The 14,949-nt window shown below is 40.6% G+C and overlaps 2 protein-coding genes across 2 annotated transcripts; one reads left to right on the forward strand and one right to left on the reverse strand.

Moving 5' to 3' along the window:
• Positions 1 to 584: 584 nt before the first annotated feature.
• LOC146612022 (uncharacterized) lies at positions 585 to 7,534 on the reverse strand. Its single transcript, XM_085343435.1, has 14 exons — positions 7,466 to 7,534; positions 7,212 to 7,256; positions 6,942 to 7,106; positions 6,680 to 6,834; positions 6,243 to 6,379; positions 6,031 to 6,151; positions 5,786 to 5,924; positions 5,581 to 5,685; positions 5,407 to 5,496; positions 5,147 to 5,292; positions 4,577 to 4,684; positions 1,400 to 2,066; positions 844 to 947; positions 585 to 690 (listed from the first exon to the last, which is right to left on the reverse strand). Exons 2-14 carry the CDS (start codon positions 7,251 to 7,253, stop codon positions 585 to 587), a joined length of 2,085 nt encoding a protein of 694 aa, XP_085199561.1. The 5' UTR covers positions 7,254 to 7,256; positions 7,466 to 7,534.
• A 1,254-nt stretch (positions 7,535 to 8,788) lies between these two features.
• On the forward strand, positions 8,789 to 14,227 carry cdkn3 (cyclin dependent kinase inhibitor 3). The gene is made up of 8 exons (XM_085343282.1): positions 8,789 to 8,842; positions 9,779 to 9,878; positions 9,984 to 10,039; positions 10,147 to 10,191; positions 10,778 to 11,000; positions 12,133 to 12,164; positions 12,288 to 12,391; positions 14,019 to 14,227. Exons 2-8 carry the CDS (start codon positions 9,802 to 9,804, stop codon positions 14,106 to 14,108), a joined length of 627 nt encoding a protein of 208 aa, XP_085199408.1. The 5' UTR covers positions 8,789 to 8,842; positions 9,779 to 9,801; the 3' UTR covers positions 14,109 to 14,227.
• Positions 14,228 to 14,949: the final 722 nt, after the last annotated feature.

Raw genomic sequence — 14,949 nt, forward strand, 5'->3', positions numbered from 1 at the left:
TCTTAAAGTAACAATGGACTGTCGTTTCTCTTTAAGTAGCTGATTGGTTCTTGCCATAATATGAATTCTAACAGTTTTCAAATAGCACATGAAGCTCATTAAGAGAAGGCCAAGGGTTTACAGCGCTGTACAAGACTTGAGTAAAAGACCACAGATATTAGCAGGTCAGTGAGAGTTGTTTTCTTTTATGTAGTAAAGGACTTTAGGTAAATATTAAAGTAAATCATTTTTTAAGCTATGCAACCTGTTTAAATTGTCTCATTGGGACCATTAAAGTCTTTCAAGCATGAAATCCTGATGAAACATCTGATTATTGCAGCTTTTTGTTTTTTCTTTCTCTTCCACAGTGAGTTGAACCTGGGCTTAAGCGTGATCCTGCCCACATAAAAAAGTGTAATCCTGAAAAGACAAGACATAAAGAACAAAGAGTTCTGCAGAGCTCAATCAAGCTTTAATTTAACATCAAATCCAAAAACAGTCCCTGATTGTTAGTTGCTCATTGCTCATTCATGCACTTCACAACTTTAGAGGCCTTGTGGAAAAACGCTTGTGCTCAGGTTTTGGATTTTTTTAAATGGCAGTTATCAAACAGTGCTGCAGGGTCCCTCGCTGTCCTCACTGTCATCCCACAATCCTCCACTGCTCGTGGCTGCTGCTGCATGGTTCACTCGCTGCTGAGCCAGCCCTGTCCTGAAGAGATGGGAAATGTGTTAGGAAAGTCAGCTTAGTGATCATATTTAGATTCATTCAATCGCAAATAATCGCAGTGCAATTTCCCCGAGCATGTTTGATCAACTTGCCTTGGAGAAAGGTTCACTGGTATCACATATTTCATACTCTTACCTCAAATTTTCTCTGCTCGGGTTGAAATTCTGAAAGTTTTGCCTCGCTGGAGCCTGAATCGGAATGAAACCTTGCCTGTTGTCTTTCTCTGGGGCTGAATCAGCCTGCGTCATGAAGACACGTGAAGTGCAGGTATATATTAAAGCATTAACAGGCTGGAGAATCAGTCATGTGGAGATACTTCAAATTAAAACAATTCTCCACCATTTCACGATGATGCCTCAGATGACTGTCTTTAACATCTGTTTAGGTAAGACACCCAAACAAATTGACAGTTCTGAATGATTTGATCGATGGTCTGACTATTGATATTGATATATTCTCCAACAGATTTTCTAAATGGCAAAATCGTTAAGACATTATAGAGAATTTTCTGATCCCCTATTTGATCGAGGTCACTATGTGCAGAATATCAAAGGTTGTTTTGATAGCATTTTCCACATAAATAAAGAATAAGATGATCTCAGTGGGAGCTGTTGCAGCACTATACCGCCTGGAAGGGACAAACTCTGCAAAAAAACAGCACTGAAAGGTGTATTAAATTAAAAGTGAATACCTGCTTTGACGGATCATCCCAGATTGGCCTGAAGGCACTTTTCGGGTGAAGAGGAGGCGATCCCTTTCTAACGCTGACTAACCTCTTCCCGTAGGAGCTGACGAGACACGGCGTTGGCCCGTCCATGTGGGGTCCTGATGGGTTCCTCAGAGGAGGGTGAGGGGTCAGTCTTGGAATCTGCCACCTCAGACACACAGTCCTCTCTCTTGGTGTCTCTTTGACCTGCTGCTGCTGACTGTATGAGGGCTTTAACAGCACTGGCACCTGGCTGTCTTCCTCTTCATCCTCCCCGCTGTTGCTACCGGTCATTTCTCTGCGCAGAGTGCCATCAGGGCTACATGAGGTGACTGAGGAATAGTCAAAGGCAGAGGTGTCATCGGGGTCTGTCTCACAGTCTTCCAGGCTGTGGTTCGTGCGAGGTGCCTCTAGCTCGTTGGTGCCTTTCCCCGTGGGCTGGCTGAAGGTGCCCTGGCCTGAGTCGCTGTTGTCTCCCCATCCTGCTGTGTCTGGAGTGAGGAGGGAGCAGTAGGCATGTCCACAGTCATGGGCCGGCTGGTTCAGGAGGGCTCGGTCTCTTCTCACAGGGCTGCAGGACCAACACTCCACACGCATTGACTGGCAGCCATTCACGCCATTGCTGAGGCCGACAGCTATCTGCTCTTCTCTGCTGGCAAAAGTAATAAGATGACCCCACCATGACATCTACATCCACTGGAAGAAAGCACTCTGCGTGGTACTCATGTAGAGTGCTCTAACAAGATTTTTTTTCCTTTGTGTATTTCCCACAATGAAATGTTTCAAATTATCAAACAGATTAGACATTAGACAAATATGACCTAGACAAATGACAAAATGCTATTTTTTTAAAGAAAAATTAAGAGAAAAAAAGCTATGCAAATCTACCTGACCCTATGTGAAAAGATTATTTCACCCTAAACCTAATAACTGGTTGTTCTACCCTTGGCAACAAGGACTTCGATCAAGCATTTGTGATAACTGGTAATAAGAGTGTCACACGACTGTGGAAGAATTTTGGCCCACTCTGATACAGAATTGTGTTAATAAAGCCACACTGGTGGGTTTCAAACATGAATAGCTTGTTTACATCAAGCCATGTCCACTGGGTTGAAGTCTGAACTTTGACTAGGGCACTACAAATGTTTCATGCTGTTTTTGTTGTTGTTGGTTTTGTTTTTTTAGCCATTCACAGTTGACCTGCTGCAGATTTCATGGTTCCATCAGCTGATATTACAGTGGGGCAAAAAAGTATTTAGTCAGCCACCGATTGTGCAAGTTCCCCCACTTAAAATGATGACAGAGGTCAGTAATTTGCACCAGAGGTACACTTCAACTGTGAGAGACAGAATGTGAAAAAAAAAATCCATGAATTCACATGGTAGGATTTGTAAAGAATTTATTCGTAAATCAGGGTGGAAAATAAGTATTTGGTCACCTCAAACAAGGAAAATCTCTGGCTCTCACAGACCTGTAACGTCTTCTGTAAGAAGCTTTTCTGTCCCCCACTCGTTACCTGTATGAATGGCACCTGTTTGAACTCATCATCTGTATAAAAGACACCTGTCCACAGCCTCAAACAGTCAGACTCCAAACTCCGCCATGGCCAAGACCAAAGAGCTTTCGAAGGACACCAGGAAAAGTATTGTAGACCTGCACCAGACTGGGAAGAGTGAATCTACAATAGGCAAGCAGCTTGGTGTGAAAAAATCAACTGTGGGAGCAATCATCAGAAAATGGAAGACATACAAGACCACTGATAATCTCCCTCGATCTTTGAAACCAAAGTAGAACTTTTTGGTATAAACTCAACTCGTCGTGTTTGGAGGAAGAAGAATACTGAGTTGCATCCCAAGAACACCATACCTACTGTGAAGCATGGGGGTGGAAACATCATGCTATGGGGCTGTTTTTCTGCCAAGGGGACAGGACGACTGATCCGTGTTAAGGACAGAATGAATGGGGCCATGTATCGTGAGATTTTGAGCCAAAACCTCCTTCCATCAGTGAGAACTTTGAAGATGAAACGAGGCTGGGTCTTCCAACATGACAATGATCCAAAACACACCGCCCGGGCAACAAAGGAGTGGAGTGGCCTAGCCAGTCTCCAGACCTCAACCCCATAGAAAATCTGTGGCGGGAGTTGAAAGTCCGTGTTGCTCGGCGACAGCCCCAAAACATCACTGCTCTCGAGAAGATCTGCATGGAGGAATGGGCCAAAATACCAGCTACTGTGTGTGCAAACCTGGTAAAGACCTATAGTAAACGTTTGACCTCTGTTATTGCCAACAAAGGTTATGTTACAAAGTATTGGGTTGTATTTTTGTTATTGACCAAATACTTATTTTCCACCCTGATTTACGAATAAATTCTTTACAAATCCTACCATGTGGATTCATGGATTTATTTATTTTTTCTTCACATTCTGTCTCTCACAGTTGAAGTGTACCTCTGGTGCAAATTACTGACCTCTGTCATCATTTTAAGTGGGGGAACTTGCACAATCGGTGGCTGACTAAATACTTTTTTGCCCCACTGTAAGTCTTCCAGGTCCTAAAACAGCAAAGCAGCTATAGACTGTCATACTACCACCATCACATTTGACTGGCTGGATGATGTTCTTATTATGAAATGCTGTGTTAGTTTTACACCATATGTAACAGGACTCAGATGTTCCGAAAAGTTAAACTTTTGCTTCATCAGTCCATAGGACATTTTCCCAGAAGTCTAAGGGATGATCAAGATGGGGTGGGTTTTTTTTGGTTTGTTTGTTTGTTTGTTTGTGTTGTTTTTTTTTTGTTTTTGTTTTTTGGGGGGGGGGGGGGGGGGGTTTGTTTTAATAAATGAAAACATCATTTAAAAGCTAATTTTTGTGGTTATTTGGGTTATCTTTGTCTAGTGTTAAAATGTGATTGTTTGATGATCTGAAACATGTAAGTGTGACAAATATCTAAAAAACAAACAAAAAAAGGAAATCAGGAAAGGTTCGAATGCCTTTTCACAGCAATGTGAACCTGTACAGTTTAAAGTAAAAACATGCAAAACATTTTTGCAGATAAATGCCACTGAAATAGGCTGTTGCTTGATTTTGAGCAACACTTTGTGCCACAGCTGTTCTCGTGCATGCTGTATTGTCTGACGTCCGATGCGGGTGTCACTGACCTCTGAGCAGCAGCGTTTGACTCTTCCCTGGCCTGCTGAGACTCTCTGGTGTGCTGGCTCCTCGTGCAACAGTTTGCAGCAGAAACGCCAGCCCCAGCATCAGAGGTGCTTTTTATGCAAAGAACAAGTTTACTTGCAAAACTCTAAATGCAGACAAATGCAGGTGGAGCTATTGTGCTCTTCTGTATTTTCTCACACATATAATGTACTGTGTTATGATGGAAAAAGTTTCAGATAATGAGGTCAGCATATGTGGAATCCCTGTGAGTGAAAAGCTCAAAGCACTGCACCAAATGCTTGTTTCTAGACAGTTTTTCTACTCATGGAGCTTTATCATGTGAATGACAGTGGATATCCTTACTACGATCATCTCGGGCACATAACCACAACCACCTGTTTACAGCGGGCAGCCAATAATATTTTGAACTATGATTCATGCAAAACTAGTCTAATAAAGTCCAAAAATAAAAACATGGAGATGAAAACTAGCAAATAGGTCCTCTGTGAGACTTCCACATCAGCAACCCAAATCTGAAACAAATAATCTGACATCTTTGATAATGCTCTTACCTTTGTCCAGCTACTTCTCCTTCTTCCCACCGGACGTCTTCCTCGAGAATTACATGACAGCGGGATAAAATGCTCCTCAGAGCTCGCTCAGTTCCCAACAACAGGCTGCAGTCAGGATGCTCTTTACCAGTCCACTGCAAGAGGTTCTGGAGAAGGAAGAGTAAGCTGTCAAGTCAAATCCTTACTAAATTAACTTAAATGAATACACTGAAAGTATCTGTAGATCTTCAAAACTGGATTTGCTCTGGCTGCTGACTCACCTGAATGTGACTCAGGTAGCTGTGTATGCGCGCGACAGGTGCCAAAAGCAAGGAGAGCAGTTTCATTTCCTCTCTCTCCATCTGGCTGCCCTGTAAAACAAGACACAAAGCGTCTTTCTGGTGTCCTTGGTGGATTTTAGCTGAACAATGTTAATGGTAAATCTCTTGAAATACCTGCAAAATTTGACTCTTGTCAGGATGATTGAGTCTCTTGAACTCAAGTGAGAGGAATGACGCCAGGGTCGTTGTGTATCCGAGGTACATGTCTGAAAAAGCTGTCTGGACAACACAAATGAGGAAGAATATGAAAACCTGTGTATCAGTGGAAATGAAAGATAGACTTAAATCATAAAAACGTCACAACAGAACATAGGCTTACATCGTTGTGGCCAATAAGCTGCACCAGGATGTCTCCAATCAGAGATTTCCAGTGTTCAGCTGATAACCGCTCCTGCAGTGTATTTCTGAAGAGCAGATGGCGCTGTAACAGCTGCTCCACAAACTTCAAATAGGTCTGACTGGATCACAGAAAACACACACGCATACACAGAATCTTTTACCACAAATGGAAACTTCTGTAACTCGCAGTGGAAAAAAGGGTCACAAATCCTCTCCAGCACTTACTATGGTTCTGCAGTCATGTGGTGAGCCGGTGGGGTCTTGTATTTGTCATACAGCTGGTTTAAGGTTGACACATATTCCCACTCAGAGTGCAGGAGCTGCATCGTGACCTGATGGCGTGCATCTGTAAAACCCAAAGAAAAAAGAAAAGGATGATGAATCTGCAAAATCAGAAGAAAATACTCTGCATCTATACAAGTGACGTGTGAGCTCACCTGTGCCTTCACTGAGACCAGCTTTGAGGCCCTGCAGGAAACAGTGAAGAAGCAGTTTTCCTCTGGACAGACAGGCAGGTGGAGCAGATGAACAATCACACTGACGCTGTACACGCTGCGGCTCAGCTGGATCGCTGCTGCACAGCAGTGAACAAATGACAGCATTTACTACTTATAATCTTACCTAAAAATGTTTACAGTCTCTACTGTGCATTCACATCATGAATCTAATTGCTTTATAACTCAAGGTTTGCAAAACTGGAAAAAGGTGTTACTCCTATGGATAAAATGTTGGAGAAATGAGCTTGCATTGACTAATAAAGGTCCAAACGACTCATGAGGCAAAGATGAGATGTAAGGATGCGGTTAGTGATGGACTGTTCGAGGCTAAAAATCATCTGAGCTGTGCTTTAATGATACCATGCTGAATTTTTTACCGAGGTATGTCAGCAATAGCAATGCATTCTTCCAGGGTCGTGGTACATGTGTACCTTTCTCTTTGCTTGGATGTGGAGCTTTTTCCATCCTGCTGAGGTCTGTGTCTGTTGCTGTACAGCTGCACGATCTGACACCTCATCACACTGAGTTCCTCCTGTAGTTGACAAAGCACTGACGCTGAGCTTTCGATCTAGAAGTAGCTGAGCATCATCACTTGTGGAGAAATATGAGAAACCCTTCGGGTTAATTTTTAAGTCTTACCCTCAGTGAGTCGACTAGAGCCTCCAGCCTTAAAGCTTTTTTCTGACAGCTCCTCCTGTTCTCCTCCAGCTCCTCTCTCAGGTATGTGTCTCCATGTTGGATCTGACTGAGCTCCAGCAGAGCGCTGGTGAACCCCGACTTCAGCTCCGAGACCATGCATTGTAACTGGAGGGGATGACATAGTATCGTCTAAACGCTATTTTGGTCATCAAAGTTCAACTAATATGTCTCACAAATCCAGGCTGGCTGATGAGGGAAGGTTCAGCGTACCTTGGAGATTTCAGTAACAAGCTCTGCCTCCTGAGGCTTCATGACCTGTGCAGGGAGACAAACACAAACACATTAATAATCAGTGTGTTTGCTGACACTCACAGTCATCTTTCTGATTTACATAATCCAAAAAAACTCAGATGGAGACCAAGCACGCAAGTCAATCTATCTCTCTTTCAGCAAACTAAACCTATTTTTCTTATTATTCAAAGAACCTGATTTAATAACTTCTGCGTCTTGTTTGTTTGTGGTACCTGCTCAGATGTTGCCCCTGCCAGCAGTCCCTCTGCTAAGGAAGTGGCAAGCCAGCCAAAGAGCTCAGCCCTGCAGGGGAAATGGCTGCAGGAGCCAAGATCCCTCCTTATAAGTCTGCTGACAGAAGGAGAGGCAGGGATCATCAAAAAAAAAGACAAATTAAACATGCATTGGATTCATTTTTTAAATATCAAATAAACCAGATACGATCACTTTATTATAGAGATTCATTATAGCCTTACAATTATTTCTAATTCTTTGAAATAATGCACATCATGGGTTTTTTTATTCCAGGATGCCAGACTGTGATTTACAGAAACGAAAAAAAAAAAAAAAATTTATGAACACATATACATGTTAGGGATGTCCAAACATCAATCAAACCACTCACAATACATGAGAGAAAAGCTGATTATTGAAGCAAACAATGTAAAAGAAGGCTAAAGCAGCTCACCTTAGTCAGAGCTCCTCAACAGTGTTTCTTCAGACATCCGAAAGAGGTCCAGTAAATCCTAAAAACCTCCAGGTCTCCGCTTTTCTGCTGTTCTAACGTCAGAACTGGTTTGCAGCGTGAAGGGTCGTGAGGCTCTGTGTGCTGCTCTGTGCAGACAGCAGATGTCCTGCGTGACGCTCAGTGAACTATGAAGCAAGTGTTGCTTCATAGTGGATTGCCCGTTTGGTGCTGTTGTGCAAATGTGCTCTGTTTTTCAATTTATTAAACATATTTAAATTGTTGTAATGCCTATATTTTATTGGCATGACACTTAAATATACGTTCAAGGGTTTTCAATATGTAAATGGAAAAATTACAAATTTTTATCTGTTTGTTCATTTAAAAGGGACAATAAAGTTTGACATAGCAAAGAGCACGAAAATGTGTTTCGCGCACCTGGCTGCCACCTGGTGCCTGTTGTGTGTGTTTTACAGTAAGTAAATAACAACATTTCCTCGTTAAATTGATGCAGAAATTGGCGCACAAGAATTCACCACAATGCAGAAAATGGCCACAATTTCTTTTACCTACCCCATTGTGTGTACAATACATTACGAAAATACGCTTAACTGAAATATGAACATTAGTATGGGAATATTATATGTGTATATACTGTACACCCCACCCTGTAAGACCCAGTCTGTTTAATTCTAAGAATATCCGATTTTGTGTAATTTCTAGTCGTATGTTTATTCCGCCCGCCTCGATGACTCCTCTAGTTAAATCGAACGCACAAGCCCCTGTTTTGTTTTGCCCTGGGGTGTGGCCAAGGGTCATTGCTCGAATCTGATTGGCTGCGTGCTTCATGGAGTTTTTAAATTGTTGCAGCTGCCGACAGACTTACAGGGCTGTCAAAACAGTCGCGAGGAAGATCGCGTGACTGGTGAGAAATCACGACACTACTCCGATATTCTGAATACTTACTCACAGACATGTATTTCCTTAAAGCTACGGAGCTTTCTGTTTATTTTGGGCGACAGTAAGATGGTGGTTTTATTTAATTTTGGTCTTGTTGTTATCGTGTTCTGATATGAGCTGCACAGCTAGCGTTAGCTGGGTTCGATGTGAAATAAACCGTCAGTTCTGATAATAATGTTCATAATAAATCAAACTTTATATTTATCGGAAATTTTATACCTGCAAAATATTGGAGAATCAAGTGTGTAGATATTTTGTTTACCTTGAGGCTGAAGGATTGGTTTGAAGCCTCCTTAGAGAATCATATATCAGAATAAGAATACTTTATTAATCCCTAAGGAAATTATATCCACACATTAACCTGACTTCTACATAAACCTCTTAAATGCCTTAATAATGGCAGGCCTAATATCAGGGCAGTTGCATTGTGTTTGAATATCATTTACTTTACATCATCATTGGCAGTATGACTTGACGTGGAGATATATTTTTTGTTAATAAAATGGTCAGAAAAAACATGATCATGCATAGAGTTCTGCTAAATGATTACACACATTTATTACCTTTACTGTGGGTTTTGATAATGCTCAACACAGTTAGTCACCACCTGAAAAAAAATCCATTGTGACACTGGAAAACTCTTCAACTAAAAGCAGGGAGCCTAGCCTTTTTGAAAACAAAAAAACCTACTACAGCAAGCTTGTTATGGCAGTAAATATATTACATTTTGGTATTGCAATGGAAATTTTTAGTAATCTCTGCATGTCTGACATTACAGTGATGTGAATTTATGTGGCGATTATTCAAGACGGTATAATTCATGATATATTGTTGAATATTATCAGGACCGGTAAAGTGTTAGTTGCCAAACGTAAGTAAACTTTAGTGTGTCGCTTCTCAGCTGTTTAGGGGGGGGCTGAAGAAATGAGGACAAGCGAGTTTGACTCTTCATCTGAAGATGAGGTCGGAGAAGAGGAGCTGACTCCACTGCACATCTCCTGGTAAGTTTTGATCAATTTAAAAGCTGTGTGGATGTCTACGTGTTCTTGCTGACATGGACACAAACAAATATCACCCTGCTAATATTGGTTTTCATTGGTTTTAAGGTTGCCGCTATCCATAGTAGGGTGCCCGCAGTTTCTTGGAATATGTGCACTACCAGGTGAAACAATTTGTCTACTGTATTTACTGCATCGTATATTGAATTTTGGTTTTTTTCTGACTTTTTTTTGTTTTTGCTCTTTTTTGTTTTGTTTTTGTTGACTAAAGGTTGCAAATACAAAGAAATCCGCAGATGTCTGCAAAGAGATATTGGTAAGTTGGTGCTGATCCTGATTTTACCAGATGTAATTAGCATTCACAAGCAGATGTTTGAATCTAACCACTTAATTAAGAAGCAAGATTTCAACATATTTTAAATGTTGAAAAATAGTCTTTACTGTAAGATGTAGAAAACCTTGACTTTGTAATAATAATTAACAATCCTTGTTGTCATTGCACATGTACAATAGTATTGAATGCAACCCTGTCTGTGCAAAAATCTGTCAATTTAGAGCATGTTGAGTATGTTTTTTTTTTGAGTCAAAGTCAGTGAGTGTTGTCATCTTATACAGCCTACAGTAATTAACTGTATAGATACCTTCTAATTAGCGCACATTAAAATTTTTATAAAATACTAGAACTGAACTCACCAGAAGTCAAGCACAAACTTGATAGTGGATGCTTTTTTAACTTTATGCAAAACATTTTATTCGCTTAGCTATCTGATTTATGATTTCATTTTTTCACAGTATTTTATAAATAGTATGTTTATGCAGAAATTAGCCTTAAGTGGTGGAAAAAATGTGGATAACCTGGGGTTTTCCCGTTTTACAAGAGAAACTTCTCTTCTTGTTTACAGAGGAGCTCCAGAACCAGGGGGTGCAGGATGTGTTTGTTTTCTGCACAAGAGGAGAGCTTAGCAAATACAGGGTTCCCTCACTGCTGGAGGTCTACCAGCAGCGGGGCTTCAGGGTTCACCACATGCCTTTTCTAGATGGAGACGCACCTGAGCTGAACCAGTGCTGCCAGATCCTTGATGAGCTGCAGATCAGCCTCAAGAATGACAGGAGGACGGTGATCCAGTAAGTCAAAACTGAGTTCAGTTTAATGTTCCACACAGTGCGTGATGTCTACCTGCTAATTAATACAGACAAAGCAGAGAGGAGAGTTAGCATGTAGTACTGTGCAAAAATCTTAAGATTTTTTTTTTAAATCTTTTGCTAGTAAAATGGGGGATGTATTAAAATGTGAAACATGTAAACACAACAGAAGAGGAAGAAAACAGAGTTTGTACAATTTGAACAAGCTCGAAAGTCAGTATTTGGCGTGACCACCTTCGTTCTTCAACACATCCTGAGCTAACTTGAGGAAAATATCTTGTTTGTAGTTTCATGAAGAGTTCTCCAGGCTTCTTGTACAACATTCAAAGCTCTTCTTTCGATGTTGGCTGCCTTTGGTTCCATTGTGTCAAGATGATCCCACCCTGCTTTAAAAATGTTGAGCTCCAGGCTCTGTGGAGGCCAATCCATGACCGATGGTGTTCCACTGTGTGCTTTTCTATCCAAGAATACTTTTCTTGCTATGGATGTGTATTTTGGATCATTGCCTTGTGTAACGTTTAATAGCTGTTTCGGACTCACCTTGTTGGTGCAGTTATGTTATATTTGGCATTTTCTGTAGATATGATGAAAGAAAACCTTCTGAAAATGTTCAGGTACAAGGACTGGATTCAAAACGAGTGAAAAAGAAGCACTTTTTACACATGACCAGGGTTAAACAGAGTTACCTACAAAAGCAGATCAGATTGGATAGTAAAGAGAGGTTTTTGTGTCGCTCTATAAAACCAGGAGATCTGAAGTGAGCAGAGCTTTTACTGTTGTTACTAAAAGGCCCCTGAGAAGCTCTCCACTCTCCCAGAGAGCTTATAAAGCTGCTCGCTAGGCAACAGGAGGAAACTGGTTGTCCTGAACTTGTATGATATGAGTGGGTTTTAATTTTAATGCTGAGAGGTATCGCTACCACAGTATTCCCTGTCCAATAAAGGACACCTTGGTATCATAAAACTTTGAAGTGCCAAATGGCATCATATCACCACAAATACATCTGTTTTTAGCTCCTCGGGACATCTTTCATTATACAATACAACAGTTTTTTTTTTTCTTTAGCTGTCAATTTCATTGGATTTTGTCATTTTCCTTTTCCCTATCTCCTCAGCTGCTACGGGGGCCTGGGACGCTCAGCATTAAGTAAGATTATTATTCTTTTATTTTGAAGTTTTCTATCGAACATTCTCTGTCCAACATTAGAAATGTCATGTAACCTAATTTAATGTCACTGCTCCCATCACATGGCTGTTGTTTGCCCTGCAGTCGCTGCCTGCCTGCTGCTTCAGCTCTCTTCCACAATGACGCCAAACAAAGCCATCGAAATCCTCAGGCACCACAGAGGAGGAGGAGCAATACAAACAGTGAGGGTGAGTCGCTGCTTTTCTTCCTCTTCATCTATAGTTTTTAAGGGGTCATTTTGCTGCTTTTGTTAGTTTATTATAAACTCGTGTTTTTGTTGGTTTGTACCTTGCAGAGACATTTGATGGTCTAAAATTGCTGCGATTAATAAATTAGATTAGAATAGAATTTTTTAGCCCTGCGACAGCCTGGCGACCTGTCCAGGGTGTATCCTGCCTCTCCCCCTAAGCGGGCTATACAGACAGCTGGGATAGGCTCCAGCCCCCCTGCGACCCTGACAAGGATAAGCGAAAAGAGAATGGATGGATAGAATTTATTGTCATTGTACAGGCACAACAAAATTGTAATTAAAAATTAACTCTAACATCAAAACGCTCAATTGAATCTGCTCGAGAAAAGAAAAGCATAAACGTGGAAGAACTGCATGTAAAAAATGGATGTAGCTACTGAGCCTCCAACCTCAGCCTCAGCTTTGGCAGATGTCGCAAGCAAGCGGTGGATCTGATGAGAAACTGTAAATACTGTTACATACCTATATGAAAGCAGTTTGCTATTCACCTTATTCTAAGTCTGATCATTCACTGCTATGTCACTGTTACTCTAAACAGATTGCAATAAGATCTGTAACTAGTGATTAAAACCAGAACCTCATGATTTTCAGGTAACTTGCTGCTAGAAGAGTCTTGGGGATCTAATTTATAAATGGAAAAAAAAAAGAAAAAATGTTGCTTATGTAAAATAATCAATTTACACCCAACTGTCACTTTATTAGGTACAGCTTGTTAGTACCTGATATTGGGTACTTGCAACGGACCCCTTTGCCTTCATACCTGTCTTAGTTCTTCATTCATCAGATTCAACAAGGTGCTGGAAACACTTCTCAGAGATTTTAGTCCACATTGACACAGTTCCTGGAGATTAGATTGACATCTTGTGACTATGGAGGCCATTTGAATACAGTGAACTCAATGATATGTTCAAGAAACCTTTATAAGACACTTTGTGACATGGTGTCATCCTGGAAACACTCATTGGAAGATGGGTACACTGGTCATATAGGGATGAACATGGTCAGTAATAATTCAGGTATGAAGGGACTCAAATTGTGCCAAGAAAGCGTCCCGTTCACCATTATTCCACCGCCAGGAGCCTGTACCACTAATACAAGGCAGACTAGAGCCATTCTTTCATGCTGTTTACCCCAAATTCTGACCCTACCCCAGGAATCTTGCAGCAGAAATTGAGATTCATGAGACCAGGCAACATTTTTACAGTCCTCTCGATGTGTGAGCATGTGTGAATTGTAGTTTCACTTCCTGTCCTGCTGAGAGAAGTGACATAAAGAGAAGTGACAAGTGTGGTCTTCTGCTGATGTACACTGTCAGAGATGCTTTTCTACATTCCTTGGATGTGGTTATTTGATTTGTTTTTGTTTTCAGTCTATTCTCTGTAAACCCCAGAGATGGCTGTCAACTGCCAGTCAATCAAAACACCATAAATTATAAATAAAGCCTCTGAATTCATGAAGAAAGTATCATCACAGCATTATATAGTCTCTGATTTATTAAAACTTTAGTCTTTCTGTTGTGTGATCCCTAATTTTCCATTTACCAGCATCTTTTTACTTTTTTGTAGCAATACAACTTCCTTCACGAGTTTCGGGAAAAGTACACAGCCTACCAAAGTGAAAGTGAAGCTCGCTCGGAGCGCTCGGTGTCTCGGTGATTACTGCTCCTTTCTACAGAGCTGGAAAAGTCTCGAGTTCCTCAAGCTTGCTTGTTTGCCAGTGATGCTTTCCTGATTGTGTGGTGGTATGATTATATTCTTGAGAAATGCACTTTAGAATGAACACTGTAATATATTGCTTTTTATCATCCTCATTATAATTAATTAAAGACTTGATGAGGAGATACTGCTTTATGTTATTAGATGGAAAATGTTGTTTCGTTTATATTGCAAATAAAATAATGGTGTGTGTTAGAAGTGCTATGTCAGCTGGGCAATATATGTGTGTACTTTCCAATGGTCTTTTTATTTAAGGGGAATAAAACTGCACAACAGCTTTTCAGACATCAAGTCTGTCTCTAAATGTGAAGCTTATCAGTTATTTCTAAAATTTCTAAGTTACTTTCTTCATTGAAACCAGAAATTACTCAAATGGGGTCTTTGTGAACTAAATCTAATGATGAAATTAGGCTTGTATGAACTGTAATGGTTCCTTCCTTGTAGCACAAAATCTAATGCTGCAAAGTTATGTTTTATTTTTCATCGTATTAAAATATCCCACAATTTATATTTTTCTATCTACATTTTGTGACTCATACCACTTGCAGCAGTGAAATGCCAATAACGTTTGCATTGGATTATTAGTCCAGTTCTTGTATAATTTAGCATACCTCAGCCTTTTCTATTGCTCCTCTTTAAGAACGGCTTCTTGACAGCCACCCTTATCTTTTTAAGTGCAATAGATTTTAATAGATTCAACTAAAGATAGGAACATTGTGTTTTGATGACAGGGTACGAGTAACTAAATTTTTTTTTTTTTTTTGGGGGGGGGGCGTGGTTT

Source organism: Diplotaxodon limnothrissa, linkage group LG19 (genome assembly GCF_057381915.1).
Source record: "Diplotaxodon limnothrissa isolate DT_005_m linkage group LG19, D_limnothrissa_male_GT1.1, whole genome shotgun sequence".
Taxonomy (NCBI): Eukaryota; Metazoa; Chordata; class Actinopteri; order Cichliformes; family Cichlidae; genus Diplotaxodon; species Diplotaxodon limnothrissa.

What these genes read in the sequence shown, in the direction of transcription:
- LOC146612022 (XM_085343435.1), bottom strand. Translation starts at nt 7,253, where the DNA reads ATGAAGCCTCAGGAGGCAGAGCTTGTTACTGAAATCTCCAAG. An exon ending in GGAGAAGTAGCTGGACAAAG is followed by an intron (nt 4,685 to 5,146) that starts GTAAGAGCATTA and finishes TTGCATAAAAAG; the next exon opens with CACCTCTGATGCTGGGGCTG. An exon ending in TCAAACGCTGCTGCTCAGAG is followed by an intron (nt 2,067 to 4,576) that starts GTCAGTGACACC and finishes TACTTTTGCCAG; the next exon opens with CAGAGAAGAGCAGATAGCTG.
- cdkn3 (XM_085343282.1), top strand. Translation starts at nt 9,802, where the DNA reads ATGAGGACAAGCGAGTTTGACTCTTCATCTGAAGATGAGGTCGGAGAA. An exon ending in TGGAATATGTGCACTACCAG is followed by an intron (nt 10,040 to 10,146) that starts GTGAAACAATTT and finishes TGTTGACTAAAG; the next exon opens with GTTGCAAATACAAAGAAATC. An exon ending in GAGCAATACAAACAGTGAGG is followed by an intron (nt 12,392 to 14,018) that starts GTGAGTCGCTGC and finishes ACTTTTTTGTAG; the next exon opens with CAATACAACTTCCTTCACGA.